This window comes from Quercus lobata, chromosome 5, assembly GCF_001633185.2.
Source record: "Quercus lobata isolate SW786 chromosome 5, ValleyOak3.0 Primary Assembly, whole genome shotgun sequence".
NCBI classification, from domain to species: domain Eukaryota; kingdom Viridiplantae; phylum Streptophyta; class Magnoliopsida; order Fagales; family Fagaceae; genus Quercus; species Quercus lobata.
Genome location: NC_044908.1, coordinates 80,057,210 through 80,071,801, shown reverse-complemented (window position 1 = coordinate 80,071,801; position 14,592 = coordinate 80,057,210). Strand labels below are relative to the sequence as shown.

General features: G+C 34.9%; 1 protein-coding gene across 2 annotated transcripts; it reads left to right on the top strand.

Annotated features, from left to right (window-relative positions):
- The first annotated feature begins 10,746 nt into the window (after positions 1-10,746).
- LOC115989643 (G-type lectin S-receptor-like serine/threonine-protein kinase At1g11330) lies at positions 10,747-14,195 on the top strand. Of its 2 annotated transcripts, XM_031113440.1 has the most exons (7): positions 10,747-12,116; positions 12,308-12,415; positions 12,498-12,691; positions 12,770-12,980; positions 13,255-13,492; positions 13,583-13,733; positions 13,829-14,195. In XM_031113440.1, the coding sequence occupies exons 1-7, from the start codon at positions 10,844-10,846 to the stop codon at positions 14,135-14,137; spliced, it is 2,484 nt and encodes an 827-aa protein (XP_030969300.1). In that variant the 5' UTR covers positions 10,747-10,843; the 3' UTR covers positions 14,138-14,195. The 2 variants fall into 2 exon arrangements, with proteins under 2 accessions (XP_030969300.1, XP_030969301.1); XM_031113441.1 differs by lacking the exon at positions 13,583-13,733 and having other exon boundaries at positions 13,829-13,918.
- The last annotated feature ends 397 nt before the right edge of the window (positions 14,196-14,592 follow it).

Genomic DNA, 14,592 nt, shown 5'->3' with positions numbered 1-14,592 from the left:
ATAAGATTGAGTAAATTCCTTTTAATCTTTAAAAATTTGGAAATGTTTCATTTAAGCCTTAAAACTTTCAAATTGTTCCATTCAAACCTCAAATTTCTGAGAATATCTCATTTTAACCATATTGTTTCATATATTTTTATCTTTTTTTATTTTTAGAGAGAGATTCAACTTATGGCGTCCACTCATAATGATAGCTCTTTATCATCAGACTAAGACACCAATCAGTTTTTGGTGTAGGAGTTTTTGGTGTAGGCGAGGATTGAACCCCAGATCTCTTATACAACCACTAGAGACTTTACCAGTTGAGCTAACTGGAACCCATTTCATATACTTTTATCTAAACCTTAAAGTTACTGGGTAAATTTCATTTAAAACTCAAAGTCATTGAATACAATTAGTAACGTAATGTTTATCAGTGTTAAGTGTTAACTGAATAAATGTGATAGAAACTTTTTATTTATTTATTTATTTTTTATACAAGATAGAAATTCTACTCTAGCCTAATTTAAGTGTATATGTGCATAAAGTTTCCTCCTAGAAACTTGAATCCTGGCCCTTGCACCCCATAAGTATTTATATTTGTGGAGTGACCACCGCACCAAAGGTGCGTGGTGGTATGGTGTGGTAGAAACTTTATGAAACATGTTAAAAACTTTGAGGTTTTTATTATTATTTTTTTTTAGAGCAGAAATGATAGTAGACTTTATTTATGATAAATCACGCTGTAAGATGGGGAAGAGGAAGGAGGGTCATTCTTTTAACCATACAATGACCTCCTCCTCTTTTGCAGTACTAACCAAAGTTAAGGTAGCACGATTACATCGTAAATGTATAATACGAAAAGAAATAAAAGCAAAACTATCCTTAAAAAGATTGATGTCTTCGAGTATCCAAGCAACCTCAAGAGAACAAATTCTATCTGAAATCAGCAGGTACATCAATTTAGCAAAATTGCATTCAACATACAACTCGAAGAAACAGATGCTTTGACAAAACAACTGAGCCATTCTCATCACTGAAGCCACTGTGCAAATAGGATTCAAGTTCTTTTGTTGTCAACAACATGTTGTTGCTAAGACTTCTCCCTTGCAATTCCGAATAAGCAGTCCAACCCCCATAGATGAGCTGTTCCTTGATTGTGAAATGGCCAGGTTCAATTTATGAATTGAATCTAAGGGAGGTGGCTGCCATTTTGGGAAAAGACAAGTTGGAGCTTTGGTGTTTCTTTGTTGAACTTCCACATACTCTAGCCTATATAATTCAGTCCATGACCATAGATCCATAGAGGATGGACTTTTATTCACGAAAATTAACTTGTTTTTGCAATTCCATATTAGCCAACATGCCGTGTAAAGGGTGTCAAAATCTAGTTGAGATAACTTCTTGAGAGCAACCTGTTGATGCTCGGCCTTGAAACAGAGCGGAGAACGAATTGTCGTCATGGGCCTTCGTTCAACCACCAGTAGTGGCGACGCTCTTGTGCACGTGGGCCTCGTTGGAGGGCGCCCTCTCTAATGATGGGTGTGCGCGTGTGTAAGAGTGTGGGGCGTGATTTGCGCAGGGCTTCGGGCGCTCTCTCTCTCTCTCGATGAAGGAAGGTAGGTCTACCTTTGGCGTTATGGCAGGAATCTGGGCCAAGTTTTAAGGGATTACCAAAGGTAAGTGGAGTCATCACCAATCATTAGGTTTTTCTAAGGTGTGATTGGTCAAGTGTTTCTAGTTGATTTTATTACCAATCCTAGGCTAAGAAAAAGGGCATTTTTCCTAATCTAATATGGATGGCAAAAAAATCTTGATTCTTAGGTCCGGAAGCATGGTTACGTGTGGGGAAGGTGTTAGGCACCCCACAATGCTTGTCCAAGGATAGTCCTTTATTTTGATAAAACCTTAATTTTCGAAAATTGGCAGGCTTTTAGGGCTTTGCATGCATAGGGACTTTGAGGTTTGGCTTTTGAATTGGCGTGGTCCCAATCTATGCTTTCCTAAGGCATTCGGACAAAATGCCAAATTTCCACGGCAAAAATCAGGCAACATGTCACCTTACTTTTGCAGTAGAAATTAGGCATTGCTTTGCCTTAGGTGACAAGGATTGTGACAAACACACCAGAAGGGACGAGTAGATATATATATATATACATACATCATGCACAATGCAAGCACATATAGCAGAAAAGTAAATGCCTACATCCCTAGAGCATGGCCTAAAATATAAGTGCGGGAAAATAAACAGGGGTCGCCACACTCTAAAGATGAGGATGAGTGGTACACGACATGATATACCTAATATAACCCATCTAAGAAAGAAAAGGAGGAGGAAGGAAGGGGTTTTAAAAGAGTACAAAACCAAATGGGAAAGGCTAGACCTCCTAAATCTACTGAACATAGCCGCTTACCGGCATGCTCACATCCTCGCCCTTTTTGCTTGCGCTAGGGAAACTGTGCCTTAGCTCCATGCGTCCTCACTCCATGTGTGTACATACAAAGGCAAAGACAAGAAACTTGCAGATAAGTAATAGAAGGAAAAGATACAAAGAGCACATGACAGAGGTATAAAGCAGATAAGCATGATAGACATGCAAGCAAAGAAACAAGGAAGCAAGCAAACAAGCGAGAAAGGAGACAAGCAAGAAAGCAAACAAAAGGTGGTGTCCGCAAGGGACAAATGTTGGTTTGGATCTAATGTCCATAGCCTCATTGTGTTGAAGTATGGAAGACACACTAGCAAGCAAGACTCATGCATGGACATGTAAGCAAGCGTGTAAAGATACATATAAAGCCAAGGGGTGGCACAAACAAGCATGGTATGCACATCATGGCATGGAGTGGAAACGGGGAAAGGTATGCACGAAGCAATCGGCATCATGGTGATGCATCCCAAGTGTTTACACCCAAACAAGACCTTGTGGGCGTCGGATGTAACCACATAACCACAAACCCGCTAAGGGCGTCAAGCATGGGAAAGCCTAGAACTAAAGAGGCTAACACAAGCATAAAGCATAGAAGCAAGCAAGCAAGCATAGACATGCAAATAGGGGTGATCCAAACCCTTTTATGTGGGCCTTGGTGTATGAACGATGACAAAGACCATATGGTCTAGATTAGGTCCTAACCATTAGACCAAAACATAAGAAAGAAAGACAAAGCGACAAAAGGGCTACAATAGCACATGGCATGACAAACAAGGTCTAGGCCTAAGCATACAAACATAGTATGGAGTGTACAAGCACATGGATGAAAGCATAAATCTTGTAGAGAACCTAGATCTGAGCACACAAGCATGCGAAAACATAGATCTAGACATATAGGCATAGAAAAATGTATGTAAACATGTAGAAACTTAGCACATAGACATGGAAGAACATGGATCCAAGCATACAAGCATGTGAAGACAAGGATCTAACCATATAACATGTAAATAAACACGTAGACACATAGATCCAAGCAAGGCATAGCCAACAACATCATACAAGCATGTGAGCATGTAACCTTAACATCAACCTAGAACAAAAGGAGGAACAAAGCAGAGGAAAACATCGCATAAGGGTATAAAGCATGTGGATCTAAACATATAAGCATGTAAGGATGTAAATCTAAGCATGAAACATGGAAAAAAGCATAAAAGGCATGGAGATTTAGGCTAGAAACACAAATAAAGCAAGTAACATGCTAGGAAAGCAATAAATCATGTTATGAAAGCATAAAAGCAAAATAAATACCAGAAAAAAGAATTTAAAAGGTTAGGGGGTGTGGATAGTAGCTAAAAAGCTACATCCACACCCCTAAACCCCAAATCCCAAAGTGTAAAACCAAGGAGAAGAAGATTGGGTATAAGAACAATACCTTGGGTTTTTGGTGAAGAGAAGAATCAAGAGGCTTTGATGTGTTTTTTGTATTTGGAAGAGAGGAAAAATGTGTAAAAGACATTCAGATAGAGAGCAGAACTGACAGAGACCCTTTTTTTTTTTTTTTTTTTTTTTTTTTTTTTTTTGAGTCTAAAGGGTGCTTAGGGCCTTTTATAGCCTCGACACGATTTTCGAGGCGACAGCCCTTCAAAGGCTGCCCCCTTCAAACAGTATTTGATTGGGTTGATCTTGAAACCCCTAAAAGGATCTTGACTTCTTGTTTTTGAAAAGGTATGGAACTTGAAAATCCAAGGGTTGGATCAAAAGTTATGGCTCCTGGAAGTTAGCGGTGCATCGATTGGTACGTTATCCCGGTTCTCATGATATCTCGGCCTTTTTAACTTCAATTTCGACCCATGAATAGTATTTGGAATGAGAATTTGATAATCTTCACAATGGCATTGGTTTCAACCCATTATGGCGACTAAATCAAAATTAGGGTTTTTGGGCCCACCCGAGATCAACTTCGGGTCAAACTCGGTCAAAGTGGCCAAAAATCTCCAAGAAGCTTGGGTTTGATGTAAAACTATGAAAAGTATTGTTTTGTGAGAGTTTTGGCCTCGTTTGACCTTTGGTCAAACCTAGGGTTGACTTGGGGCATTTTGGTCATTTGAGCTGAAAAATGCACATTGGATGCTCCAATGTTTGAACGGGTTGCGCCACATCTTTCTAGATGTTCTTGCGGCCCCATGGAAAGAAAATAATATTTTTGGATTTTTTGGGATCTGGCACGCAAATTGAGGGCGGACAAAATATGGTATCAACACAACCTCTAAAGCATCAATGAAGCTAATGTGTTGTGGTAACTTGGAGCAGCTGGTTACTAGCTAGAGTTTGGAGGTCTCAAGTAGATGTAGGCTTTTGGGCATGGAGGATTCATAGCGTCCTAATGTATTGCAACTATCTTGCCTAGTGAAGATTTCTGACAAATGGTCGGGGGGAGAGGTTTTACTCACGAGGCTTGGGTTTTCCTATTCCTAAATAGTTCTTGGTGTTCAGTGTGGTTTGATTGGTTTCCTCTTTATTTCCTTTGCTTTACTATATTACCATGCTTTGTGTAGAGTAGTTTAGTTTGCTTGGAAATTGGTTAAATCATTTACACTTACTATATTATCTAGTCTAGTTTACACGTGCTAGGAGTAATTTAGCATATTTCAAAATGCATTATAATGTTAAATTTTTTGCAGATAAATGTTAGTGTATTATACCATGAGCAATGATAATTTTCTGCATAGGAATTACGGTTATACTATTTTGAGACATTTTAACAATGTTCTTTGTTGTGATACTTGAATTGAAACAGACTTTTCGAATTCTCTTATAACTTCACCACTAGAACTTCTACTTTCAAACTTCATGTTCTTTTATCTTGTGAGTTTCTCTTAATTCTTTTGTTTAAATTCATTAGATCCTCACAAAGAAAAACTGTTGGATTGAAGAAACGTTTCAACATTATTGAAGGAATTGGTCCTTGTATACATTACCTTCATAGAGATTCTAGATTAAAGATTATTCACAGAGATCTAAAGGCAAGTAACGTCTTGTTGGACAAAGAGCTAAATCTAAAAATATCAGATTTGGAATGGCCAGGATTTTTGGTAATAATGAAGACTAGGCCAATACTAATAGGGTCATCGAAACATAGTAAGTACCTTTTGTTTTGGTCAATTCAATTAGACATCTATATATTATAATAATAATAATAATAATAATAATAATAATAATAATAGGTGAAGTTGAGAGAATTTCAAATTAGAGTTCCAATTTTGCGTCATGCGTGCTAAATTATTTATTCTTAAAGAGTTTTATTTCTTAATTTTAGAATCAAACGTGAGACCACATCTTAAATATTCATCCAAGTGAGTTATTAAGTAAAAAAAACCAAAGAGTCTATAATAAATGAATCGTAATAAAAAAAAAAAAAAGTGCTTCACAATAATTAAAAAAAATATGGACAATTTACATTTTATACCTAATAATATATCCTTACAAAATTTTTTAAAGAGTTAATAAAATATAAAAATGACTATGAATATTATTTAAATTATATATATAGGAATTATATTATGCATCTTATTGTATATCTTTAAGTGTATTTATGCATATGCATGGAGCTACAAGCTAGTTAATAATAATATTTGATGACAAGATTTTGATGTGTTTTATTGTTAAAAATTTAGATGCTATATGTCTCCTAAATATGCAATGGAAGGGCGATTTTCAGAAAAATTGGATGTTTTCAGCTTTGGGGTGTTGTTACTTGAGATACTAAGTGGAAGAAGAAACTGTAGCTTTTATCATGATGAGCTGTCTATGAGCCTTTTAGGATTTCTATGTCATCCTTATCTCATTGCCTTATTTTTTAAAACCTCCAATAGTTTTCAGTATTGATGCTAAGAATTTCAATCATGTTGTGGAATGCAGACAACATTATAGCCTTAATAGACCCAATGATATATGAACCATGCTTTGAAATGGAGATGTTGAGATGCATTCATGTCGACCTGTTATGTGTGCAAAAATTTGCCAAAGATAGGTTTATTGTATCTGTTGTTACTTCCATGCTTAAAAGTGAGATTGTTGATCTCTCTCGTCCAAAGCAGCCGGCATTTACTGAAAGGTAGATTGCCTTAGATCCTTTTTTTTTTTTTTTTTTTTGGGTTAACGATGTTACTATTACAATGGTTTAAGGTCGATAGCTAGTATGTGTTCATGGCAAGTGACATAATTGGTTATATATTTATGGCTTTTTATTATTATTTATTTTGGCCATTAATCTATCCTCTTAAATCCTGCAATCACCCTATGTTTACCTAAGCCGAGCTTCTCTGTTCGAATTGGTTTCAAAGCTATTCTCTGTGTTATCCAATCTCGCCTCAGGTTCTGTTCCCTTTCTCCACATATTTTCTGTGTGTATTTTTTAGTTGAATTTTTGATTGAGATTCTTTGTATTTTTGGGATTTTCCTTGTTAATTAATTAATTTATTTTTCAAGTTCTTAAAATACTAAAGTAGACTTGTTTTGAAAAAAAAAATAAAAATTTAAATGAAAATAGACTAAAGTTTAGAGATATTTATTCTTTAAAATTTTTAGTCTTTTTTCTTTTTTTAGTCTTTAAATTAGTCTTTTTTTTTTTTTTTTTCATTTTTTAGTCTTTAAATTTTTTATTTTAGGACAAAAAGGGGTTAGCAACCAAGCTCTGATACAAAAATTGTTGGCTGCAAGTTCTTAATTATATGGCTGTGAGGAGAATTTTAGTGTTTTCCTTTTGTAGAGATGTTACTGTAATGCTAGATATGAAGGAAAAGCAAAGCATTGCTGCATAACCATTTCATTGTAATTTTTATTCACTGATTCTTTTTTTTTTTTGGATGTTACCTACTTCATTTTACCACTCACATTTATATATAGATGTGTTAGGAGTTTGGATGACTACAAGCTTCAAGAATATATTACAGAAGTTTGCTTGATTTCTCATTAATTGACACTTATCCACGAGTTGTCCACTTGCTTGCTTGTTCAGTTTTTCTGCTACTGGATTCTTCATTTGTTGACTCCTAGATGAAACTTAGGGACCCACTTTGACAATTGCAAATTACATTTTAACAAAATCTCCAATGGGAGTGCTTTCAAACTGGGATTCTTCAGCCCCATAAATTCTACCAGTTGATTCATCGGAATATGGTATAATAACGTATTTGTTTGCACAGTCATATGGGTATCTAACAGAGAGAAAGTGAGAAACCCCTCAAGGATTCTTCTAGGGTTCTTACTATATCTGATGATGGCAATCTTATAATATTAAATGGACAAAAGGTGATTCTTTGGTCATCGAATGTTACAAGCCCTGTTGTTTATTCAAGTTCCCAGCTTTTAGATTGAACCTCGTCTTGCAAGCAGAGCTGGCACAATGTATTTTGGGCCTAAGGCAATAATTTTGAGGGGGGCTTTTTTTTTTTAATTGAAATATTAAAATTTTTTTTTCTGTTGATATATATATATATATATATATATATATTTTTCACTAAATTAGTTTTATTTGTTAACAAATAACAACTAGTGTTAATGTGGACCCACACAAGAGTATACAAGTAAATTTTTTAGTTATTTATAAAGAATCAAAGAAATTCTCAAAAAAAGAAAAGAAAGAAGAATGGTGAAATTTATTTAAAAAAATTAAAGCCCTAGGAGTGTAAGTATAGACGTAGTTCCATAATTACTAAAAATAATAAAATAAAATAAATTTATGGTCCTATGCTACTCCCCGTCCCAATTAATCTGTTAAATGAATGAATGAATGAAAATGAGTGTACTTATGTGCTGTGTTAGAATGTAAAGTAATTACAAAGAATAAAATGTTTCTCAAAAAAAAAAAAAAAAAGAGAATAAAAAAAAGAAAAAGTAAAACAAAATAGCTTGAATTATGAGAAAGTTCAAGAAAGAAACAAAGGTTCTAGAGAAGTAACAAACCTAAGGATCCAACTCGAACGAGAAGAAGAAGGTTTGAAGCGCAGCAGCTATAACTTTAAAAAACAATTCCTTTTTCATGCTTTAATTTTAATAGAGAGTGGGGCGAAATTTCCAGCAATTAATACAAGAAAAATTGAGGTTTGTAATTGAATATGTATATATTTTTTGTTTTAAGACTTTAGTTGTTTGGTTGAGAGAGAGAATGTGTGCTTTTTTGGCTTCTCTGTGTGGGAGTTAATGAATTATACACTGGAAAACACCCATGGAGAAGATGAAAGGTTACACATCAAACCAAAAATTTATTTGTTCTAGTTTTTTCTTTGATAAAAAAATTACTTTTTATTTATTGGTTAAAATTTGGGGCTTAATTAATACTTTCAGGAAAGAGATATCCTAGTGGGTAGAAGTAATGTTACAGAACATGATATTTTTCACAACAATTGAGTTAGTAGATTTTGGTTTTTATTGGGGTCACTACTAACATTATTTTGTCATCTAATGTTTTAGGACTTAAAATTTTTGATTGGTTAAAATTTGGGGCCTTTTTTGCTTGGGGGCCTTAGGCGATCGCCTCACTTGCTTAGTATATTGGACCGGCACTGCTTGCAAGAAGATACAACAGGGAGAATCATATGGGAGAGTTTCCAACTTTCTATTGATACATTCTTGCCCATCATGAAAATTAGTGCTAACACAAGAACAGGTAAGAAAGTTGGGTTGACATCATGTAAAAGCCATTTTGATCCATCTGTTGAAAGCTTCTCTGCCAGTACTAATCTTGTTGGTCTTCCTCAATCATTCATTTGGAAAGACAATAGCCCATGTTGGCGCAGTGGTACATGGAACACTTGGATCTTCATTGGAATACCAAACATGGCTTCTGTATTTCAAGATAGATTTAGTTCGATAAATGATAAAGCAGGAACTTACTATTTATCTTTTTCTTATGGAAATTATACTTTACCACCCTAAACTATATACTAGATTAATCATTATACTTTGCACCTTAAACTATCTGTAGACACACTTTACACCATAAACTATCACACTTTGCACCTTAGTGTTACTTTGGCTATTAAGTTTGATGGAATCCTACTGCACATGACAAGCATATGCTTCTTGCTTAGGTAGAACAAACTTAAAAGAGCAAAACACCCTTTTTCAAAATCAATTAAAACAAAAGCCAATTTTTTCTACATCTTTCTTTGTCTCGTGTGTGTGCTAGCCTCCCCCCAAATTCAGATTCTTATAAATCATAAATCCCCAATTCAAAAATTTCTTCTGCTCCACAATCGCTCCATCGTCCCTCCACCACCGAGGCAACCTAAACGTTATGCATGAAGAACACAATTCAACATGAAATTTTCAAAATATTTCTACAAAATGCACTTTTTTCACATTTTGAACAAATACCCAAGAATTCTCTAAAATAAATTGAGATAGAAACCTAATATATCATGACATCTGACGATCCAAATCTAGTCTCATATGAATTAAGAAAATTGATTAATAATTTTAATCAATCTGTATATGTCTCACGATTAAAGATTTTTTTTTTTGGCTCTCACATAAACACTGCACATTTTTTTTCTTATTTTTTTGCCTTCCTCTTGGCAGCTTGAACTATATCATTGCCTTCTCCTAATTATACTTGAAATATGAGACCAAATCTAAGCTAAAAATGACTCGCCCAAACAATTGGGCCTTCACCATGTGGGCTGGACCAATGGTGTCAGTGCAATGTGCAATGACACGCCCCAACAACATCAAATTTTGTCCGCTTAATGATTCTTAACTTTTACCGCTTTTATTCTTTTGCATCCACTTTTTTATATCTATATTTTCACATCCATTTTTATATTTTAAATGGGGATTTTTTTTCCCTGTTTTTTGAAATGTGTACATTTTTGCATCAATTGTGGACATGTGAATGAAATAATGGATATGAAGGAGTGTGATAGAATATTTAGCGTAACTTTTATGATTTATTTTCATTTCAGCTAAATGATACTTATTATGGAAAATCTAATAATAAAAATAATGTGAAAATAACAGGAAAATAATTCAACTAACTTCCTAGAGATGGAATTCGATCATTACCTGCATGTACGGTTCCAGGTTCCTCATGACTTTCATGGAGCCATTGTGTTGTTTGATGCTGAAAAGTTTAGAAGTATGTGAGTTTTTCCAGAAGCCCATGATAGTGATCTTCTGTGTGAATGCAACCCATTAGGTATCTAATTTCAAAATATCATGCTACAAACAAGAGCAAGTTGGCAAATGAATAAATGGCCCAGAATTTGCCGATCTAAATATTTCACATTTTAGTCAATATGGGCTGCGTTGAATAATGGAAATTCCAATTATGCAGCTCTTAAAGAGATATTTCTGTGCAAGAAAAGTATGAAAAGAAGCAATGACTTAATTATGCTCCTGGCATCTAAATTTTCATTCATAGCATTGAACAAGTTATGGGACGTGTTCAAAATACAAGCATGTCAGTTCTTCTAGTCTTGCTATGTTGCATTTGTTTAGAATTTGGGTCTGCCACAAACACCATCACAGCTTCTAGACCCATCAAAGACCCTGACTTTATAATCTCCAATAATGGGAGTGCTTTCAAACTGGGATTCTTCAACCCAAAAAATTCTACCAATCGATACGTCGGAATATGGTATAATAACATTTCTGCATTCACAGTTGTATGGGTAGCTAACAGAGAGGAACCTCTTAGGGATTCTAATGGGGTTCTTACAATATCTGAGGACGGAGTTCTTGTGGTACTAAATGGAGAAAAGGAGGTAATTTGGTCAGCGAATGTTACAAACTCTGCTCCCAATTCAAGTGCCAAGCTTTTGGATTCAGGGAATCTTGTCTTGGAAGAAAACACTACAGGGACAAAGAAATGGGAGAGTTTCCAATATCCTTCTGATACGATCTTGCCAACGATGAAGCTTAGTGCTAATGTAAGAACAGGTAAGAATGTCCAGATTACATCTTGGTTAAGCCCTTCTGATCCATCTATTGGAAGCTTCTCTTGTGGTATTCAACCTCGTAGTCCTCCTCAAGTATTCATATGGAACAACGGTAGCCCATATTGGCGCAGTGGTCCGTGGAACAATCGGATCTTCATTGGAATACCGGATATGAATTCTGTATATCTTGATGGATTCAAATATGGAGATGATCCAGATGGATGTTTTTATATAACTTTTGATTTTGTAGATGAGTCTTACTTGTCAAATTTTGCCTTGGATTCAAAAGGGAATCTAGTGCAAAAATATAATGGGGTAGAGGATATCGGGTGGTCAGCTTTGCACACTGAGTGTGATGTTTATGGAAAGTGTGGGGCATTCGGAACATGTAATCCAAATAATTCTCCTATTTGCAGATGCTTCAAGGGTTTTGAGCCAAATAATACAGAAGAATGGAATCGAGGCAATTGGACTAGTGGATGTGTTAGGAGCACACCGTTGCAGTGTGAGAGGGTGAACACTGGTGGTGAAGAAGGCAAAAGGGATGGGTTTTTGAAATTGAAGATGATGAAAGTGCCAGACTTTGCAGATTGGTCAAGTGCTTTTGAAAACAAATGCGAAGAGCAATGCTTGGAAAATTGTTCTTGCATGGCATATGCATTTGAAACTGGCGTTGGTTGTATGTCTTGGACTGAAAAACTAATCGATACACAGCAATTCTCCATTTCAGGAGTTGATCTTTATATTCGTGTGGCCTACTCAGAACTTGGTAAGTTGTATTTGTTTTATTCTTTTATGTGAAAATTATGCTTCAAATTAGGTTAGTTTTATAACTTCAACCCAACTCCCCCCCTGCTCCCCATGATAATGAAATTAGTGTTAAAAGACTTTATTTAAGACTGTTTTGTAGCATATTTTGTTCGAACAAGTATTATACTTTTTTTTTGCCCTCATTTACAGATAAAGTGGGAGATGTGAAAAAAATTGTCACAATCACAGTGATCACAGGAACAATTATCCTTTTCATCTGCACCTATTTACTGTGGAGGTGGATGGCAAATCAAAAAGGTAATATTCCCAATTAAATTAGCTCGGTTGACTAGTAATTGTTTCTATATATTTCATTACTCACTACTATACTGGACATTAGCAAGGAAAAAGAAAGTGATGGAGATCTTGATGTTCAATAGAGAAGGAGCACAACCAAAATTTCATAGTGACAACCTGGACCAAGTTAAACTGCAGGAGCTACCGCTATTCAATTTTGAGAAGTTGGCAAGTGCAACTAAAAACTTTCATCTATCTAACAAACTTGGGCAGGGTGGATTTGGTCCTGTATATTGGGTAATGATCGCTCTACTAGAGGTTTCTTGTCTAATAATAATTTGAATGTCTAGTTAACTATTTGATGTTTGTTTATAGGGACAATTGTCAGATGGGCAAGAGATTGCAGTAAAAAGACTTTCTAAAGCCTCTGGACAAGGGTTACAAGAATTTATGAATGAGGTGGTGGTAATTTCTAAACTTCAACATCGGAATCTTGTTAGGATCTTTGGTTGCTGTGTTGAAGGAGAAGAAAAGATGTTGATCTATGAATACATGCCAAACAAAAGTCTGGATGCATTCCTCTTTGGTTAGTCCTTTTTTATAATAGAAATGCGTTACAATATTAAATTTTCTGCAATATAAATGTCAGTGTATTGTACTATTGAGTAGTGATAATTTTCTGCATAATAGTTACCGTTACACTATTTTGAGACATTTGAAGAATGTTCTCTGTTGTGGTACTTCAATTGAAACAGACTTTTCCAATTCTTTGTAGCTTCACCACTAGAACTACTTTTTTCATACTTTATGTTCTCTCATCTTGTGAGTTTCTCTTTAATGCTTTTGTATAAATTCATTAGATCCTCACAAGGAAAAACTGTTGGATTGGAGAAAACGTGTCAACATTATTGAAGGAATTGGTCGAGGTCTACTTTATCTTCATAGAGATTCTAGATTAAGGATTATTCACAGAGATCTAAAGGCAAGTAACATCTTGTTGGATAAAGAGCTAAATCCAAAAATATCAGATTTTGGAATGGCCAAGATTTTTGGGAATAATGAAGACCAGGCCAATACTAACAAGGTTGTTGGAACATAGTAAGTACCATTCATTTTGGTCAATTCAATTAGATACTAGTAATAAAATTTGATGACAAGATTTTGATGTGTTTTATTATTAAAATTTAGTGGCTATATGTCTCCTGAATATGCAATGGAAGGAAGATTTTCTGAAAAATCGGATGTCTTTAGTTTTGGGGTGTTGTTACTAGAGATTCTAAGTGGTAAAAGAAACTCTAGCTTTTATCATGATGAGCAGTCCATGAGCCTTTTAGGATTTGTAAGTCTTCCTAATCGCATTGCCTTATTTTTGAAAACCTCTAATAGTTTTCAGTACTGATGCTAAGAATTTTAATCCTGTTTTCATGTTTCCAGGCATGGAAATTGTGGAATGCAGACAACATCATAGCCTTAATAGACCCAATGATATATGAACCATGCTTTGAAATGGAGATGTTGAGATGTATACATGTTGGCTTGTTATGTGTGCAAGAATTTGCCAAAGATAGGCCTATTGTCTCTGTTGTTATTTCCATGCTTAAAAGTGAGATTGTTGATCTTCCTCGTCCAAAGCAGCCGGCATTTACTGAAAGGCAGAATGTCTCAGATACAGATTCATCCACAGGCGGCAAAAAAAAATTCTCTGTTAACGATGTTACTGTTACAATGGTTCAAGGTCGATAGCTAGCATGTGTTCTTGACAATTGACATAATTGGTTATATATTTATGTTGGGATCTTTACACTCTTTACTATTTTTTGTTTTTTTAATTGAATCATCATCAGGAATTCTTTTATTTTATTATTTTTATTATTATTTTGGCCATCAATCTCGCTAGCTTCTCTGTTTGAATTGGTTTCAAAGCTATTCTCTCTGTTTTTTAATCTCACCTCAGGTTCTATTCCCTTTCTCCACATATTTTTGTGTTTATTTTTTAGTTGAATTTTGGACTGAGATTCTCTGTATTTTTTGGGATTTTCTTTGTTAATTAATTAATTTATTTTTCAAGTTCTTAAAATACTAAAGTAGAGTCAGTAGACTTGCTTTTTTTAAAAAAAAAAAAAATGGAAAAAAGACTAAAATTTAGAGATATTGATTGAGATGGGTTGGAATTTAAAACGAGGCAAAATAGATGGGTG